The sequence below is a fragment of the Schistocerca piceifrons genome, chromosome 3, assembly GCF_021461385.2.
Source record: "Schistocerca piceifrons isolate TAMUIC-IGC-003096 chromosome 3, iqSchPice1.1, whole genome shotgun sequence".
NCBI lineage: Eukaryota > Metazoa > Arthropoda > Insecta > Orthoptera > Acrididae > Schistocerca > Schistocerca piceifrons.
The window spans coordinates 886,978,457-886,998,212 of record NC_060140.1 but is presented as its reverse complement, the minus strand read 5'-3'; the positions used below and the strand labels follow the sequence as shown (position 1 = coordinate 886,998,212).

General features: G+C 38.6%; 1 protein-coding gene across 2 annotated transcripts in view; it reads left to right on the top strand.

Annotated features, from left to right (window-relative positions):
* Positions 1 to 16,339, top strand: part of LOC124788876 (eukaryotic translation elongation factor 1 epsilon-1) — a 32,896-nt gene extending 16,557 nt beyond the window's left edge. For both annotated transcript variants that reach the window (XM_047256159.1, XM_047256160.1), the window contains exons 3-4: positions 837 to 932; positions 16,137 to 16,339. In XM_047256159.1, coding sequence (XP_047112115.1) covers positions 837 to 932; positions 16,137 to 16,268 — 228 coding nt within the window. In that variant the 3' untranslated portion in view covers positions 16,269 to 16,339. The remainder of the gene's footprint in view (positions 1 to 836; positions 933 to 16,136) is intronic.
* Positions 16,340 to 19,756: the final 3,417 nt, after the last annotated feature.

Genomic DNA, 19,756 nt, shown 5'->3' with positions numbered 1-19,756 from the left:
GCTGAGTACCTTTAAGTCTTTGTTATCATTGTCGTCATCATCATCTTCATCTGCAGCATTTTGTGAACTCTGTTTCAACAAGTTAAAAACGATAAAAAAATCTGCTTATGGTTGACTGTGGGTAAAAGAAGACTGCAGAATTTAGCTATATTACTGATAGAATACGACACAGCTGTCAAACTTGACTCCACATGCATAATCAATGAATTTGCTTTGGTCAAAGCAAGGAAATGCCAAGTAAAATTATAATAAATAAATTTTCTCAATTCTTAATTGTAACACATTTTTTTAATTTCTTATTAATAATTGTACACTATTAGTAATTTATGAGGAGCAATTAAAATCTTTTCTTCATTATATGTCATACAAAAACCAATGTATGGTAGCTGCCATAAAAAATAAGATACAGTTTTTGTTTTAATTTCAACATTTTTAGAAAGTTTATACAATTTTTAGTGTACTAAGTGCAATGATATATTTCATTTGCTGCATGCAAATATTTTTTCATCAGTACAGTTGATTTAACTAATAGTGTTCAGTTTGCTTTGTTTTTATATAACCCATGAAAAAAATTATAAACTTTTCTGAATCCATGTAGTTTTATGAAAGGGTGGGGGCCAGCAGTTTCAGCAGGGGAATAGGATGAGCTCAGTACAGTTTTGAGCGGAACACATTAATTATTGCACCAATATGATTCCTAACAAATATGACAGAGACAAATATAATCTAATTAAAAATAAATGTAAAATGTCTTGTTTGTACTTTTCATTGTGTGGTACATTTGTTAGTCAACTGGTACATGTTGTACACACATATTTATGTCAATATTTTTTCAGGAACTGAATAGTTTCTTGGCAGACAAAACATTTTTTGTCTCATATCATCAAACTTTAGTGGACAAGATGTATTACCATCTGTTGTATGATGTTATGGTGAGTACTAAACAAAAATTACTTTAATTTCATTGTTAGAATAAAGTCCTTGGATTAAATGTTTCGTGCACACTGGTGACGGTAGTGTTACTTTGCATGCTAGTTCTGAAACACTGGAGAAGCTAGTGAACGCTGACATTATTTTGTTTTTGATAATTATTACAGGTATTATGAGTACAAATCTCTCGGTGTACATGCCGCGTCAATTCAGGATAAAACTCCAAACTTTCGACCACTACCTCCATGGTCGTCGTCAGGGCTAAAACTGACTGTCGTGAACTAACGAGGTTCCCACTTTTATATGCAAAGGGCGGCTTCTGATTGGCTGGAATACGTCATAGCAACAGCGATATGGTGCGTAGTGAAGTGGTGCCCTCTACTTCCATAGATGTAGTTACTATCCCGCGTTGCTTGCAGCGCCATCCCTTGAATCAGGAGGTAAAGTGTGAGAAGTTTTTCTCTGTGATTTTTCTTTATCCAGTGTACTCTTCCAAGTGTTGCTAAGTGCATAGCCGTTGTCTCTGTTAAAGTTATTATCGCTAAGTCTAATTTCGACTGCTTCCCGGACCACAGAGTCCCAGTAATTCGATGCGTGGACTATTACTCTGGTTTCTTCAAATAAAATCTTATGCTTCTTAAGCAGACTATGTTCAGCCACCGCTGATTTTTCCAAATACCTGTATTTCAGGTGGCGTTGGTGCTCAATGCAGCGGTCGGCAACGGTTCTTACAGACTGGCCCATGTAATTCTTGCCGCATTTGCAAGGAATAGTATAAATTCCCGGCACTCTTAAGCCGAGACTATCTTTGACTGGCCTCAACATTTCCTTAATTTTCCTAGGTGGTCGGAAAACTGGTTTTGTTCCTTGCCTCTTCAGGACTCTGGCTATCTTGCTACCACTTCACTACGCGCCATATCGCTGTTGCTATGACGTATTCCAGCCAATCAGAAGCCATCCTTTGCATATAAAAGTGGGAACCTCGCTAGTTCACGACAGTCAGTTTTAGCCCTGATGACGACCATGGAGGTAGTGGTCGAAAGCTTGGAGTTTTATCCTGAATTGACGCGGCATGTACACCGAGAGATTTTTACTCAAGAAATACGTCGCGAAAGACTTTGTAGCCATTACAGGCATTATGTTTGCTTCAGTTGAAATCTTTACACTTCATTCCTGTATCTGCTGCTTTTAGAACAATTACCTGTGCTAAAATAAAATGTTATCCGTAGGATATATTTTATAGTCAATAGTTGCAGTATCCAGAATAATGTTTTGAGAGAGATGTACGATGAAATAATGGACCTCAAATAAAGCAAAGAGTAAAGCTAACCACTCTACCATGTAGTTGATGTGTTCAGCAGTCAAGATACACTTAAAAATATGATTGAAAACGTAGCATATGTGTGTGTGTGCGAGTGTATACCTGTCCTTTTTTCCCCCTAAGGTAAGTCTTTCCGCTCCCGGGATTGGAATGACTCCTTACGCTCTCCCTTAAAACCCATATCCTTTTGTCTTTCCTTCTCCTTCCCTCTTTCCTGACGAGGCAACCATTGGTTGCGAAAGCTAGAATTTTGTGTGTATGTTTGTGTTTGTTTGTGTGTCTACCGACCTGCCAGCGCTTTTGTTTGGTAAGTTTCATCATCTTTCTTTTTAGATATATATATATATATATATATATATATATGTGGCTTACAGTCAGGAGGTGAAGGTCCCAAGGTAACAGGATAGGAATGTGGTGAGCTCAACCTGGTGCAGACAGAGGGACTTAAGTATGACTAGATAGATAGATAGATAGATAGAGAGAGAGAGAGAGAGAGAGAGAGAGAGAGAGAGAGAGAGAGAGAGGGGTGGGGGGGGGAGGGAAAGGATGAAGAGGGGGGGATGAATAGAGTTAGTGCTCATCACAGCGACACTAGATGCACACCGAGCCACATGGTGATATTAATTAATTAATTATAATATCATTGTGAAGGAGAGCTTTCAGGATATAAAACAAGTCACGTTAAATTAATAGACAGAAGGGGCCACTGCCGACTACTTCTAGAAAGTATACAACAAATTATGACCTATACTACCTACTCATACTGATAATTATTATGTCAAGTACTTTCTCATTAATTTACATATGCGTATTAGCAGAAAACCAGCTACTTTGAAAGAAGGCAGTGTTCCTTCTCAAATACACTGACAGAAAAAAACTGCAACAACAAGGGGCAGTTGTGATACATAAATGAAAGTTGGTAGGCATATTTCTACAACTAAAAGGTGATGTGTATTCATATTTCACATAAGAAAGACATTAGTAGTGCCACTATGAGGATGCAATTCAGATGTGTATGAATTACATGCTTTAAGATTGGATATGGTGAGTTGATGTTAGTCAAGACTGCATTTAAGGCGAAAAAGATGTTGTTATCAACACATCACTGGGTTTGAACAAGGTTGTGTAATAGAGCTATGAGAGGCTGAATGTTCCTTCTGCGATATTGCAGAAAGACTTGGCAGGAATGTAGCCATTGTTCACGATTGCTGGCAGCAGTGGTCACAGGAATGTATGGTTGAAAGAAGACCAGGCTTCAAACGGCCATGTGTCACTATCATGCCACTGCTGAGAGGGAAGACCATTGTGTTCAGTGTATTAGGGCTCTGACACATTGTACTGTATCTGCAGCAGCAGTTTGAGCAGCATTTGACACTCTGTGGCATGTGTTCCACTATCCCCAAACCATCACCATTTGTGACTTTAGTGGTGTCAAGCAAGAGCTCATTGGAGGGCAGAGTAAAGTCTGTTGTTTTTTCTGATGAATGCTGGTTCTGCCTCAGTGCCAGTGATGGCTGTGTTTTAGTTAGGAGGAGGCCAGTCTAGAGCAGGGACGGCCACGGTGTGCCAAACTGCACGCGTGTACAGATGTGCTGTACGCATGCCGTCCAGGACTCGGTCCACCTCGCCACTACTCGGCTTTCCTTGGTCTTTCGCGGCACTGCTCGGCACGGCTCGACATTAGACTAGCTGTGCGATGCGACATCTTTTCATCCGGCATAGGGTGCATTAGTTGATTCGTAGTGGCAGCCATGTTTATTCCTCGCTATTTGTTAGCGATTCGTAAGAAGTTTATAAGTACTGTACAGTGGTTGCTGCAATGGAACACATGCTCACAAAGAGGCGGGGTAGTGACACAACGTCACGAGCCTTCAGAGCTGAATGGGAATTGCAATATTTTTTCGAAGAGAAGGATGAAAATTCTCGGTGTCTATTATGCAGTCACATACTCGCCGGCCACCACAAATTTGCAATAGAACGGCATTATAACACCACACACAAAGGACTCTATGATTTAGTTGGGTTGATAGATCAAACAAGTTGGCGGAATTAAGAAGATGTAGTGTTATGCAGCGAGACGGACCGAACACGAGTACCACTTACAAATATTTTGTTTCTGATTTTTGTATTTGTACATATTTGTCGTTAGAATTCGAATTTAGAGTTCTCTCAGTTTTTGTTTCCTTTTTTTAGCCTGCAACCAAATGTAGCGACCTGTCTTTAAGAGCAAGCTACAAAATAGCGCTCAAAATTGCAAGAGCGAATAAGCCTTTCAGTGATGGTGATTTCATCAAGGAGTGTATTGTTGGGGCGGCGAAACCCTTGACGCCACTGGAAGTAAAGAAGTTTAGTGAAATCAGTCTTTCCAGACAGACAATAGCTTGCCGCATAGCTGGTATGGCAGCGGATGTCTACAGGCAGTTAATTGATAGTGCCTGCAAGTTTATTGCATTCTCGATTGCTTTGGATGAGTCGACCGACATTTCGGACACAGCACAACTAGCGATTTATGTTGGTGGAGTCGACATAAATTTGCACGTGACGGAACAACTGTTAGATTTAGTACCAATGAAACACACAACGATGGGTACCGACTTGCTAAAAGCAGTTGAAGAGGCAGTTGAAGCCGTTGGCCTGAATTGGAAAATGTTAGTTTCAGTCACCACGGATGGAGCGGCAGCAATTTGAGGTGCTCAAAATGGGCTTGTAACATTGTTGCGTAAAAAAATTAAGACGATCGACAGAGGATTTGTACAGAATTCATTGTTTTGTACACCAAGAAGCTCTTTGTGCTAAGTATGCTAATTTGGAGCACGTGATGAAGTTGGTAGTCACCATAGTACATTTTTTGACGTCTCATGGCTTAGTACACCGTCAGTTTCAACAGTTTCTCATGGAACTGAACGAGGAGTATGGAGATGTTATTTACCACTGGGAAATACATTGGTTAAGTTGCGGATCATGCCTCGAAAGATTTTTCGATTTAAGATTCGCTATTGTTGAGTTCCTGAAGGAAACAGGAAAGGCAGAGCCAAAATTAGAAGATCCAAAATGGATTGCAGACCTTGACTTTTTAGTTGATCTGACTGCACACTTGAACGCTCTCGATAAGACTTTGCAAGGTGAGTAGCAGCTTATTTCTGATCTGATGAAAAAAGTGGATGCATTTAATAAGAAACTCGCATTGTGGAAGGAACAACTCATGAAAATGAATACCACCCATTGCCCTACGCACTCTAAAGTCAGAGAGAACGCAACTTCTGACGAATTCGTTTCTGTGTTGGAGGAACTACAGGCACAATTTTCTGAACGTTTTCAGGACACTGCCAGTCTGACATCTGTTTTTGAACTATTTTGTAGACCCTTTGCCGTTTCAGTTGAAAGTACTCCAGTGCATTTGTAAATGGAATTGATCGATCTGCAGTGTAATTCCCATTTAAAGGAAACATTTTTTTACATAAAAACTGTCCAGGAATTTTACGAAGGTTTTACTTGGGAAGAGTTTCCCAGTCTCCACAAAGAAGCTGCAAAAGTTATATAAGTGTTTGGATCGACATACGTGTGCGAAAGGTTTATTTCGATCGTGAAACTAAATAAGTCAGGGTTACGTGGCAATCTGAGTGACGAAAGTATGAGAAACTGTCTGCTTTTGTCCGTGTACTGTCAGTTAGTGCCGGATATGTACTTTATTTTGTCTACAGTGAACCAAAAATAATTAAATTAATGGTGACAATTTTGTTGTATTTGTCATATGTTTTGTTGAGAATTGTAGTTATTGCAAATTTTGTACAGTAGTTCCAGAATATAAAATTTGCTTGTTTTACATGTAGTTGGAATCACTTATTCCACATCATACTGCATGCTGTAGACTACTTTCAAGTCTGTTTCTATATCTCAGCTTAAATTTGTAACAATTTTGCGAGTGATGATGTGAGAAGCATGATATTGTTAGTGTAGTGCAGTTTCAATCCCAGCGTTATTGTTATTTTTCTGTAGGTGTATGAACAGCCAACAAAGATTCAGTATTGCTCAACATGATGTGCTGTACAGAGCTTAATATTATCAAATGTCGTAATATGAAACTAAGCCACATGCTAGCAGGGCGGTGTTCCTTACACGAATGCACTGTCGTGTGAGGCGTGTTCGTAGTTCCGCACATGCGCCCGCAGTCAGCTGGTGTGGGAGTGGGGGACGTGTGACGTCAGAAGGGAGCGATCTGCACGCGTGTGAAACCTCGGCATGCGTGCCGCGTTCTTGGCCGTCCCTGGTCTAGAGCCTGCAGCCAACTTGTCTGCATGATAAGACATACTGGACCTATACCTAGAGTTATGTACTGGGATGTGATTTCATGGGACAATAGGACCACTCTTGTTTTTATCCCATGCACCCTGATTGCAAATTCGCATGTCAGTCTGTTGATCTGACCTGTTTGCTGCCTTTCATGAACAGTACTCTGGAGATGTTTTCCAACAGGATAATGCTCGCCCTCATACCATTGTTGTAACCAAACATACTCTACAGAATAGTGTCATGTTGCTTTCGCCTGCTTGATCACCAGATCTGTCACCAGTCGAGCACATATGGGACATCGTTGGACAATAACTCCAGCGTCATCCACAAACAGTATTAACTGTCCCTGTATTGACCAATCAAGTTCAACATGCATGAAACTCCATTCCAGAAAATGACGTCTCGCTCAGTGTATTCCCAAAATTTCATTGTTGTTGTTGTTGTTGTTGTTGTTGTTGTGGTCTTCAGTCCTGAGACTGGTTTGATGCAGCTCTCCATGCTACTCTATCCTGTGCAAGCTTTTTCATCTCCCAGTACCTACTGCAACCTACATCCTTCTGAATCTACTTAGTGTATTCATCTCTTGGTCTCCCTCTACGATTTTTACCCTCCACGCTGCCCTCCAATACTAAATTGGTGATCCCTTGATGCCTCAGAACATGTCCTACCAACCGATCCCTTCTTCTGGTAAAGTTGTGCCACGAACTTCTCTTCTCCCCAATCCTATTCAATACTTCCTCATTAGTTATGTGATCTACCCATCTAATTTCAGCATTCTTCTGTAGCACCACATTTCGAAAGCTTCTATTCTCTTCGTGTCCAAACTATTTATCGTCCATGTTTCACTTCCATACATGGCTACACTCCATACAAATACTTTCAGAAATGACTTCCTGACACTTAAATCTATACTCGATGTTAGCAAATTTATCTTCTTCAAAAACGCTTTCCTTGCGATTGCCAGTCTACATTTTATATCCTCTCTACTTCGACCATCTTCAGTTATTTTGCTCCCCAAATAGCAAAACTCCTTTACTACTTTAAGTGTCTCATTTCCTAATCTAATTCCTTCAGCATCACCCAACTTAATTAGACTACATTCCATTATCCTTGTTTTGCTTTTGTTGATGTTCATCTTATATCCTCCTTTCAAGACACTGTCCATTCCATTCAACTGCTCTTCCAAGTCCTTTGCTGTCTCTGACAGAATTACAATGTCATCGGCGAACCTCAAAGTTTCTATTTCTTCTCCATGAATTTTAATACTTACTCCGAATTTTTCTTTTGTTTCCTTTACTGCTTGCTCAATATACAGATTGAATAACATCGGGGAGAGGCTACAACCCTGTCTCACTCCCTTCCCCACCACTGCTTCCCTTTCATGCTCCTAGACTCTAATAACTGCCATCTGGTTTCTGTACAAATTGTAAATAGCCTTTCACTCCCTGTATTTTACCCCTGCCACCTACAGAATTTGAAAGAGAATATTCCAGTTGACATTGTCAAAAGCTTTCTCTAAGTGTACAAATGCTAGAAACGTAGGTTTACCTTATCTTTCTTCTAAGGTAAGTCGTAAGGTCAGCAGTATTGCCTCACGTGTTCCAATATTTCTACGGAATCCAAACTGATCTTCCCTGAGGTCGGCTTCTACCAGTTTTTCCATTCGTCCGTAAATAATTTGTGTTAGTATTTTGCAGCTGTGACTTATTAAACTGATAGTTCGGTAATTTTCACATCTGTCAACACCTGCTTTCTTTGGGATTGGAATTATTGTATTCTTCTTGAAGTCTGAGGGTATTTCACCTGTTTCATACATCTTGCTCACCAGATGGTAGAGTTTTGTCAGGACTGGCTCTCCCAAGGCCATCAGTAGTTCCAATGGAATGTTGTCTACTCCGGGGGTTTTGTTTCGACTCAGGTCTTCCAGTGCCCTGTCAAACTCTTCACGCAGTATCATAATCTCCCAATTCATCTTCATCTACATCCTCTTCCATTTCCATAATATTGTCCTCAAGTACATCGCCCTTGTATAGACCCTCTGTATACTCCTTCCACCTTTCTGCTTTCCCTTCATTGCTTAGAACTGGGTTTCCATCTGAGCTCTTGATATTCATACAAGTGGTTCTCTTATCTCCAAAGGTCTCTTTAATTTTCCTGTAGGCAGTATCTATCTTACCCCTAGTGAGATAGGCCTCTACATCCTTACATTTGTCCTCTAGCCATCCCTGCTTAGCCATTTTGCACTTCCTGTCGATCTCATTTTTGAGACGTTTGTATTCCTTTTTGCCTGCTTCATTTACTACATTTTTATATTTTCTCCTTTCATCAATTAAATTCAATATTTCTTCTGTTACCCAAGGATTTCAGTACTCTACATTAATTATTTTTTGGTGTTGCAATTTTTGTCTTTCCATCAGTGTGTTTCTCAGCAGCTATTTTTATCTAATATGTTAAATAAAAAAACCATGAAAGTAGCTTAAGACAGAATATAATCTTCTGTCTATATGTTCACAAAGTCAAAATTTCTTTGCTTCAGACATTAGAGTTGTGTGAAATTTACACCCTTGAGTCCAAATATTGTGATAAATTGTAGGAGTGGCTGATGTGGTGCTCACTTATTTTGAATAGCTAGGGATCTGAAATTTCCTGCTCAGTGTGATCACTTTGAAATAATATATCAACAAAAATTTTTGTATTGTTCGAATAAATTTATTATAGTGTAGTTCATAGAGATTGGTAATAGAAGACGGAAGTTGTTTCTTTAAATTGATTGAATGTTAGAGTTTAGAATCATAAAAAAAAACTGTTTTACCTTTTAAAAGAGGAAAAAAAAGAGAATGCAATATTTGCCCTGGTGCAGTATAATACAATAAATTGTATCACACTGTTCCTCTGTAATCACTTTTCTGGACAGTCACGGAATAAATTTACACATGTGTGTAAAGTGACTTGCAGAATATAGATACAGATGTAGAATGTCACTGTGTATCATCTGCAGTTCCTTTGCCACAGATAAAGTGGCGACATTTCTGAAAACATGTTTTTCAGTTATGTAATTATGGTCACAATACAAATGTTTTATCCCAGGAAAATTTCAGTGAATTTTGATTGCATTGTCATAGATATCAACTCTTCAAGTGTTTTTTGAAGAAATATGTGCACACTGTACAGTTGGCAAACCTCTCTGCTATTGGGATAGAATTAGTTTCTAACTTGCATTATTATGTTCATTCTTTGGCAGTACGTTTACATCTGAGCATTTTAGTACCACTGTATGGGGAAGATTTGAAGCTTTGTGTGTTGGAACTTTTTTTCTATTTTGTCTTTTTTTTTAAGTTAAGTAGCCCTGTGAGTGAATATCATGAAGATATATTCCCATCATTGTTCATTCTAATCTTCCTCTGCAAATTTATACATGTATGCAATGAGTGATGTGAAGTGAGACTAATTTAAGTAAGAGAACTGTTCACCAAAAACCATGTTTTCAATATAATTGTATTTCTGCTATTAAAAGATAACCCTGACATGATAACTGTAGCTTCTTAATGTCCTTTGGAAGTCACCCTTGACATTTATTTTGTCTCCAGCAATGCTCATCTCTCATAGATCTCTTAGATTACTTAGACTGTGAAAAAATGCCAGAATTTCTTAAGAGATACTCATTATCATTGTGCAAAATGTGCGCTCAGAACAGTAACATTCTCTTTTTAATTGTTATTAATTTCAACTAGCTGTATACTTATGTATTGAATTTCAGCTGACCTTGTCAGTCAACTAATCTAAAGGTACATTTAGTCAGGCTGTAAAAATAGCATATTGCCAACAGTTTATCCCGATAATGTTGTGGGGCAACATTAAGGCAACACAAATTGCAGCCACATGTACGACAATAGCCACAGTTGTCTGACAATATTTGCGGCAATACATTTCCAGGTCAGAAGTGTATGCGCGGGGATACACTGTTGGCACAAAATGGAAAATCATGAGTGAGTGTGGCTCTCTTGCTTTTACATCACACAGATAATAAATTTATTAGAAAGAAGAACAAGAGAAATCAGATTTTGTGGGAGTGTTGAGAAAGGAAATCACAGAAGCTAGTCAGTTACATGTCTGTATTCTATTTGTCGTTGTGGCACAATGAGACCCCAAGCAGATTTCATAATGTTTTACTAACATAACGAATCGCATTTATGTAAAATATTGCATCATAGTCCCTAGTAAAATGTTAACACACTGAGGTTAAATAATAGTGTTCATTTGCAGAATTTTCTGTCATTTTACAGCTTAATTAAAAATTATAATTTGTTTGACAATTTGTTTTCATGCATATCGCACAACAAACTTTATCATCATGTAACTGAAGTCACAACCTGTTTATTAGCATGTTGTTCATGTTAACAGGCCATCCTGGCGTTCACCTTCTTCATTGCCAGGTGCATTAGCTGTGGTCTTTCGCCAGTGCCATGCTCTGCCCATGTAGAAGCCAGGTCTCGGGTGCTCCGCTCGTGCTGCAGCTCTGTCAGCCTCTGTGATTCATGTAGTATGGGCATACACAATGAAGCGGCCCTCCTGCTTGCCTCTATATAGCATCAACAGATCGATTAATCTTCTCGTTTTGTCACCGAATAGTCCTGGTCCACTACAGGGTTGAATTAAGGCTCCCACAACACTAGAAAGGATCAGTGATTCCTATGATCATGTGTCAGTTCTACTTTCACAGAAACGCAACACAAATGTAGGCTGACTGCCCTGTGAGAGGAATGTGGGTCTTTTTACCCTGCAGCGCTTAGGCATTCGAAATACTCATTTGTTCACACTCGTCGCTGACTGCCATGTTATAGTGCCCACAATATTTTCTTTTCTTCTTGCTGGCAGGGTCCAGTGTTTTGACTCTGTCTCTATTTTATCCAATCTTGTGCCTGTTCAGGGTGCAGCCCTGATATCTTGACATCTTTGTGGCAGGGTATCGAGCCATCACTGTCTAGGTTGTCCTGCTGGCCAGTTACCATTTACTCTCAAACAAAAACTAGTAGTCACCACTTTTGTTGCATCTGCTCTAAGAACATGCCTGTGCCATCATAGAGAACTTTCAGATGTTGGCACTATAGAATCCAGGGAACGAAGCCAATCAGTATGTTTCGACCACACTGAGTATGTTCCTGTAAAGTGCAAGTAGACAATTATTTTTGGTTCTACCTCCAAGTATGTTGTTGGTTCTACCTGTAGCGGTATGGGTCACCCAGTTGTAAATGTCCACAAGAGACCATTGAAATTTGTTTTTCAGTGCTTTCGAAAACAGTGCTCTTCAGATTTTGTAATTACATAATTGAATGGGAGAAGAAAATTAATGTCCAGAAACTCCTTAAATCGGAGTAGCACTCCATTCACTGGTGAGAAAATACTGCTGCTTCTCAACAGAAGCAGTAATTTGTTAAGCCATTAGTCAGAAGAAGAAAATGAGCAGAGACCATTTCAGGAAAAACTGTTGATGTTTGTGTAAAAGCAAACATCCACTCTGGAAGCTTTTATTATAGAGAATAAAAACTATTTATGCTGTTTTATTATTATTTCACCTTCATGCTGTGTTCTCCTATGTTTCTTAGATCAGTTTCATCTTCTGGCCCAACATGTGGAAATCTCTTAAATTTTTATATCTGATCATTTACAAAAACATGCTAATTTTGCCAAAAATATAAGGTACATTTTCAGGTGCCAGTTACAATCCATTCTGGTCAATTGCTGATGTATTTCATCTTCTCAAAGAATATTTGTTGTAGCAGTGCATCTACATCTACATAGATACTCCACAAGTCACTGTATTGTGTGTGGCGGAGGGTACCCTGTACAACCACTAGCCATTTCCTTTCCTGTTCCACTTGCAAATAGAGCAAGGGAAAAACGACTGTCTGTATGCCTCCGTATGAGCCCCAATTTCTCGTATCTGATCTCCGTGGTCCTTATGCACAATGTATGTTGGTGCCAGTGGAGTCATTTGGCAGTCAGCTTCAAATGTTGGTTCTCTAAATTTTCCCTACAGTGTGTGCTGTATCTTTAAGGTGGTTGATCTTCGTGATTGCTGAAATGATTTTGACAAAAATTTCCAAGTCATTGTGAAAGCCAGACAGTCGACAAACCTTCAGTCTTCATTTCCTTCTTTTTTGTTCAGCAGTTTTCTCCATCCTTGCTTCACATTTTCTCATATGCAGTTAAAATTTGGTGGAGGAAAACCATATCCTTGTTCGACTCCAGTCTTTATCGGAAAGGGCTCTGAAATACTATTCCTGAATTTTACTTTCCTGTTGTGTTGGAGAGTGTCTGTTTAACTAAATTTCTGGATGTATCATCAAATGAAACATCAGAACATTCAATAATGATTCTCGGTCACCAGAATCATATGCTTGAAGTCAACTAACACAACAATATAGTCTAACCTCCTAGTTTCCTTTTATCTCATAATGATCTTCAGGTTGAAAAATTTGTTTTTGACGGGAAAGCTGAATCTTAAACTAGCCTGGTCTCAGCAATCTGTTTATCAATATTAGCTCCTTATTCTGTTTAGCAGTGCTTTAGAGAGAATCTTGTAAGGGGCAGGCATAATTATAATTGGAATACCGTCGTAACTGTCAACATTATTCTTCTCCCCTCCCTTTCCCCATCCCCCTCTCCCTTTCCCCATCCCTCTCTTCCTTTTGCCCCCTCTTCCTCTTTTGCCCCCTGTCCCCCTTTTGCCCTTTTCTGACTGCTGTTCTGTAGTCATTATTTGTGGATGGTTTTCTACTTTATCCTACTACTCAGCTATAGTAACAATGTCTTGTTGGTTAAAAGGACTAGAAGTGTAACATTTGTTGTAAATTTTCTCCAGAAGAAACTATGCATTGATTTTAAGTGTTTTTTCTTTTTTTTCATGATGTTCAGTGCACTGAACATCAAGGAAAACATACTGAAAAGCTACATTTGACATTTAGGTTTCTCATTAGGTTTAATCTTCTTCTTAAAAGATGGATTCGAAATCTAAATAATCATGGCGATTGACTACTTGTTGGACTGAGAGTAGATGCTGCCCCTATTGGGACATTTGCTACCAAGTGTGTTATCTGAGAACACCTCACTGATGTTTCAAAGCTGCAGAGTGCCACAGGTGTCCCTACAGGGGTTCTCTCATTAGCTGTTGAACTAGAGAAATGTGCAGGACAAGAAGTTTTTCTTGTTCACAGTCTCAGGGACACTACAGAGATGAAAGTCTTCAGTCTGTTCTCAGAGCAGTGAGGTTTCCTGGCATGTATGGACATTGCTGGGGTTATAATAATTATCTTTAACCATTATTGGGACTGTTGCTGTCGTGGTACCTTAATAGGTGCGTACTCTTTCATGTTTACTGATGTCAAAGAATGACTTTGTCCCAGTAAATAGTTCTAACATGTGTTTTAAATAATTATACCACTGTCACATAAACATATACTCATGATCTTATGAATGGTCTTTCTTAGATGCTCAGTTAAAGTCCCTAAACATTTGGTGAATTGATTTTGACCATATCACGTAACAATAGCTGCATAGAATTACATGCAAGCTTGGGAGTAATGGTCTCAGTTTTCTCACATATTCTGCTGCTGAAGGCCTGTACTATGTGCATAGTGGTTATCTTTACTGGTACATGGATTCGTTTTTCGCTGGGACAGTACATTTATTTTTTGGTGCTGTGAATGGTATGACTGACTGTACATGCTAATTGGTGACAGAATGCATGTTTCAGATTTTCTATAAATATCTTGTCTTATACAGTCGGAATGGTTCAGGGTGGAATACAAGCAGTGGCAGGAGTGTTTGAGGCTTTGAGCAGTTGACGGGTATACAAAAAATATTGAAAACATCACTAACCTTTTGGATAATATCCTTCCTTGTAGCTAGCAGGCTAACGAAAACATACACACTCAAACATGCTTCTCTACGTGTGTCTTCATTGTCCAACACAGGAGCCGTATCGTACAAAAAGACAACACAAGTTTGTAGGACATCTGCTACCACTTCCAAGAGTAATTACAGTGCTGCTGGAGTTGCTTAACAAGGATTAGGCTGTACTCAGCTAATATTCTGAAGTTTTGTAGTATGACATATGTTCTGACTGCAGTTGTTTTTAAACTTATTCCATATACAGTTCCTAGAAAGTACATTGATAGCCTGCTTATACAATGTAACTCAGTTTCCCCTTTCAGAAGTTCATCCTGTATTTTTAATACTGCACAGATTGTAGTTCTATGAGAACTACACTGGAAGACATTAAGTCTTTATGTGCCATAGTACTTATTTATTTGTTTATTTTGGCCGAACTTTGTGTAGCAAGATGCAGACACAGAAGTAGGTGGATGTGCTCCATGTTTTGAATGTACTACATGAGATCCCCAAGTCCAGTATTTACAGTGTTAATCATTCGTTCCATACATTGCATGGGTTTCAATAACATATGACTGCTACACTAGCTGTCCTTATCTGAAGGGTTCAGTGAGACACGTGACCAGTGTTAAATACTGTGTCAGTAGGGTAATTCAGTTGAGAAAACTGTTAAATTAAAAGGAGACAGCATGGCTGGCCAGTACCTTCATTCAGTGGTAGAACTCCAAGTACCGCCAATAAGGAACACTTGAAATAGGAAATACTACATATAATGATCAGAACTTGTATGTTCCTCCTTCGGGAAGAGGGATTGGAAGGTTAAGAGGAACTCACCTGCTATGAGGATAGGTCGACTCAACTGTTGTAAGGGAAGATAAAGGTTTTTATCGCATGCCTTAGAAATTCAGCTGGCAGATATACATGTCTTTTCACAAATGGTTGTTTTGAGAGCACAAAAAGCAATGAGCTATCAGTATATTCAGTATATATATTGATGTGTGGAATTTTATAATTATTTCCTTTCTGTGTAATGTAAAATAAGCAGCTAAATACAGCATAACATTTTTTTATATATTTGTCTGTTGCTGCAGTCAATACTGTGAATGAAAGTGTCAGTTATTTGTTTGTTGTCATTGATGATATGGATTTCCTAAATAAGCTTTGTGATTTGTGTGGATCAAACAACTTGGGTTTTTATTGTGGTGTGTGTGCGTGTGTGTGTGTGTGTGTGTGTGTGTGTGTGTGTGTGTGTGTGAGAGAGAGAGAGAGAGAGAGAGAGAGAGAGAGAGAGAGAGTGGAATGTGTTTCTGAAACTTTGTGTATCGCTTCACAAGTGTGTTTTGTTTCTATCTTATTTAGTGCCAAATTATTGACATCTGTGGATGAAATTAAATGTTCGTAAATGTTGTGGCACATTAACTACAGCTTGCACTGATTGTACCTTTCATTGTGCTACTGGGGGCCTGTGCAAAAATGCAGTTGACTGAGTTTGACTGTGTTAGGAGTTTCTATAAATTGTCCCATAAGTGACTTCCTGTTCTTGAATTTAATGTATGGATAGTAGTGACTGACTGCAGTGTCTTTCTTTTTAACTCAGTTTGTAACAGTCACAAACTTCGCCTAAGATACAATGTAGGTGTTATTAAATTACATGGACAAATGTTAACCAGTGTCATATATATCTCTTTCTGTTTTTGTGTTTCAGTCCAGTTTGACATTTCAAGAAAAGGAACAATATGTACATCTTTCACGATGGTACAACCATTTGCAGCAAGACAAGAAGTTGAGGCAAAACAACAAATTAATCATGTTCAGCAGAAGGCTGTTGTATGTGTAAAGAATGTGAGCAATCATTGTGTTGTGCTTCTGACTGTGACAGTATCGCTGTAAATATATTATTCCGATGGATGTTTGTAATTTCTCTCAGTTTTCTGATTGAAATTACTTTGTGATTGACAGATTGCAGTGCTGGGGGCATTGTTGCCGCATACAGCTAGCCTTACTTCACAAAGCACTGCACGTACATACCAAACAGGCAACACAGTGAGCACGTGATGCTCGAGAAAGAACTGTGATTGGATGAAAGTTGGCCCCTACCACTTGACTCGCTGAGATGTCAATCGCAAAGTAATTTTAATGTATGTATAATGACCTCATTGTGAACAGGACCTCAGATCATTGTTCTTGTTTTTAATTTGACCGCCATTTTATAATTCTTCGATCTCACCAATTCACTTGACTTTTCTATTGCTCATTTTATATTACAGTATCTAATTTCCTCTCTTTCACCAGATGTAATGAAAATCATTTTTGTCAAGGAAAACTTGTGCTTGAATTTTATGATGGTACAAAAACTATACAGTATACACTAAATTATTCCTTCATAACATATATTATGATTGTATTCATCAAAGACCAGAAAATTATTAATTTAGGAAGTTAAAAAGGTCAGAATTTACACTAGATGAAAAAGTGAACAGCATAAAAAGCAAGACTACTGAATCATTAAGAAAACTTGCAACCAATTTACATGGTGAAAAGATAAAGAAAGGTGCATTTTGTCAGTACTTTCTTTGAGATCTGAACAATGTGGTACAGATCTAAATCTACGTCTACATGGATACTCTGCAAAACACATTTAAGTGCCTGGCAGAGGGTTCATCAAACCACCTTCACAATTCTCTATTATTCCAACCTCATATAGGTCGTGGAAGGAACAAACACCTGTATCTGTCCATTTGAGCTCTAATTTCTGTTATTTTATTGTGGTGATCATTTCTCCCTATGAAGGTCAGTGTCAACAAAATATTTTCGAGTTTGGAGGAGAAAGTTTGTGATTGGGATTTCATGAGAAGATTTTGTCACAACAAAAAAACACCATTCTTTTAATGATATTCAGCCCAAATCTTGTAGCATTTTAGTAACACTCTCTCCCATATTTCGTGATAATACAGAACATGCTGCCCTTCTTTGAACTATTGCAATGTACTCTGTCAGTCCTATCTGATAAGGATCCCACACCGTGCAGCAGTATTATAAAAGAGGACGGAAAAACATGGTGTAGGCAGTTTCCTTAGTAGGTCTGTTACATTTTCTAAGTGTCCTCCCAATAAAACGCAGCCTCTGGTTAGCCTTCCCCACAACATTTTCTATGTGTTCTTTCCAATTTAAATTGTTCGTAATTGTAATACCATAGGTATTTAGTTGAATTTATGGCCTTTAGATTGGACTGATGTATTATGTAACTGAAGTTTAACAAATTCCTTTTAGCACTCATGTGGATGACCTCATACTTTTAGTTACTTAGGGTCACCTGCCAATTTTCGTACCATTCGGATATCTTTTCTAAATCGTTTTGCCATTTGTTTTGATCTTCTGATGACTTTATTAGTCGATAAACAACAGCGTCATCTGCAAACAACACAAGATGGCTGCTCAGATTGTCTCCCAAATTGTTTATATAGATAAGGAACTCAAAAGTGCCTGTAACACTACATTGGGATATGCCAGAAATCATTTCTGTTTTACTCTATGACTTTCCATCAATTACAATGAACTGTGACAAGAAATCACAAATCCAGTGAAATAACTGAGTCGATATTCCATAAGCAAGCATTTTCACTACAAACCGCTTGTGTAGTTCAGTGTCAAAAGCCTTCCAGAAATCCAGAAATATGGAGTCGATCTGAAATCTGTTGGCAATAGCACTCGACACTTCACGCGAATAAAGAGCTAGTTGTGTTTCACAAGAACAATGTTTTCTAAACCCACGTTGACTGTGTGTCAATAGACCATTTTTTGCGAGGTAATTCATAATGTTCAAACACAATATATGTTCCAGAATCCTGCTGCATATCGATGTTAATGATGTGGGCCTGTAATTAAGTGTATTATTCTACTACCGTTCTTGAATATTGGTGTGACCTGTGCAACTTTCCAGTCTTTGGGCTCTTTCGTCGAGTGAACGGTTGTATATGATTGTTAAGTATGGAGCTAATGCATCAGCATACGCAGGAACCTAATTGGTATACAATCTGGACCAGCAGACTTGATTTTATTAAGTGATTTAAGTTGCTTCACTGCCCCGAGGATATTTATTTCTACGTTATTCCTGTTGGCAGCTGTTCTTGATTCGAATTCTGGAATATTTACTTTGTCTTCTTTTGTGATGGTGTTTCAGAAGGCTGTGTGTAGTAACTCTGTTTAGGCAGCATTGTCTTCGATAGTATCTCCATTGCTATCATGCAGAGAAGGCTTTGACTGTTTCTTGCTGCTAACATACTTCACATTTTACCAGAATCTCTTTGGATTTTTACCAGGTTTCGAGACAAAGTTGCTTTGTATAAACTGTTATAAGCATCTCGCATTGAAGTCCGCGCTAAATTTTGAGCTTCTGTACAAGTTCGCCTATCTTGACGATTTTGTGTCTTTTTACATTTGACATGTTTGTTTCGTTGTTTCTGCAACAGTGTTCTGACCTGTTTTGTTTACCAAGCAGGATCAGCTCCATCGTTTGTTAATTTATTTGATATAAATCTCTCCACTGCTGCCGATACTATTTCTTTGAATTCAAGCCACATCTGGGCTTCACTTATAGTATTAAGTTGGAAGGAGTGGAGATTGTGTCTAAGGTAGGTGTCGAATGAATTTTTATCTGCTGTTTTGAATAGGTATAGTTTTCGTTTATTTTTGGAAGATTTGGGGGTTACAATATTCAGTCTCGCTACGACAACCCTGTGTTCACTAATTCCTGTATCCATTTTGATGCTCATTATTAACTCAGGATTATTTGTTGCTAAGAGGTCAAGTGTGTTTTCACAGCCATTTACTATTCATGTGGGTTCATGAACTAACTGCTCGAAATAATTTTCAGAGAATGTGGATTGATTGTATTGATTGTGCAAGTGGATAAGTGGTGAGAGTGGCTTACTGCTGGGGGGAGGGGGGGGGGGGAGAGGAGAGGCAACATTACTTTTAAAACTTCCTGATCGTACTTGACTAACAGTTGCTAACTGCATACGGGCTAGACCTACTGACCTGTAGATTACAGATGTAAACTTTACATACTTGATAATTGTACTTATTGTCAAAATAAGTAAATGTTTTCTGAAATTCATTTGCATTAATCCCCTGCCTCCATCATGTGTTACTCATTGTAAAATTAAATCAAACAACGGAAACTCCAGATAGGAATTGTGGCCCGAGATGCTGAAGTTAGCGGTTGTGTGTGTGTTTTGCTGATAAAGGCTGTGGCCGAAAGCTTTATGTAAGTGTCTTTTAATTGTGCTTGCCTGCAACTTGACCTGTTTTCTTTACGGTAAGTAG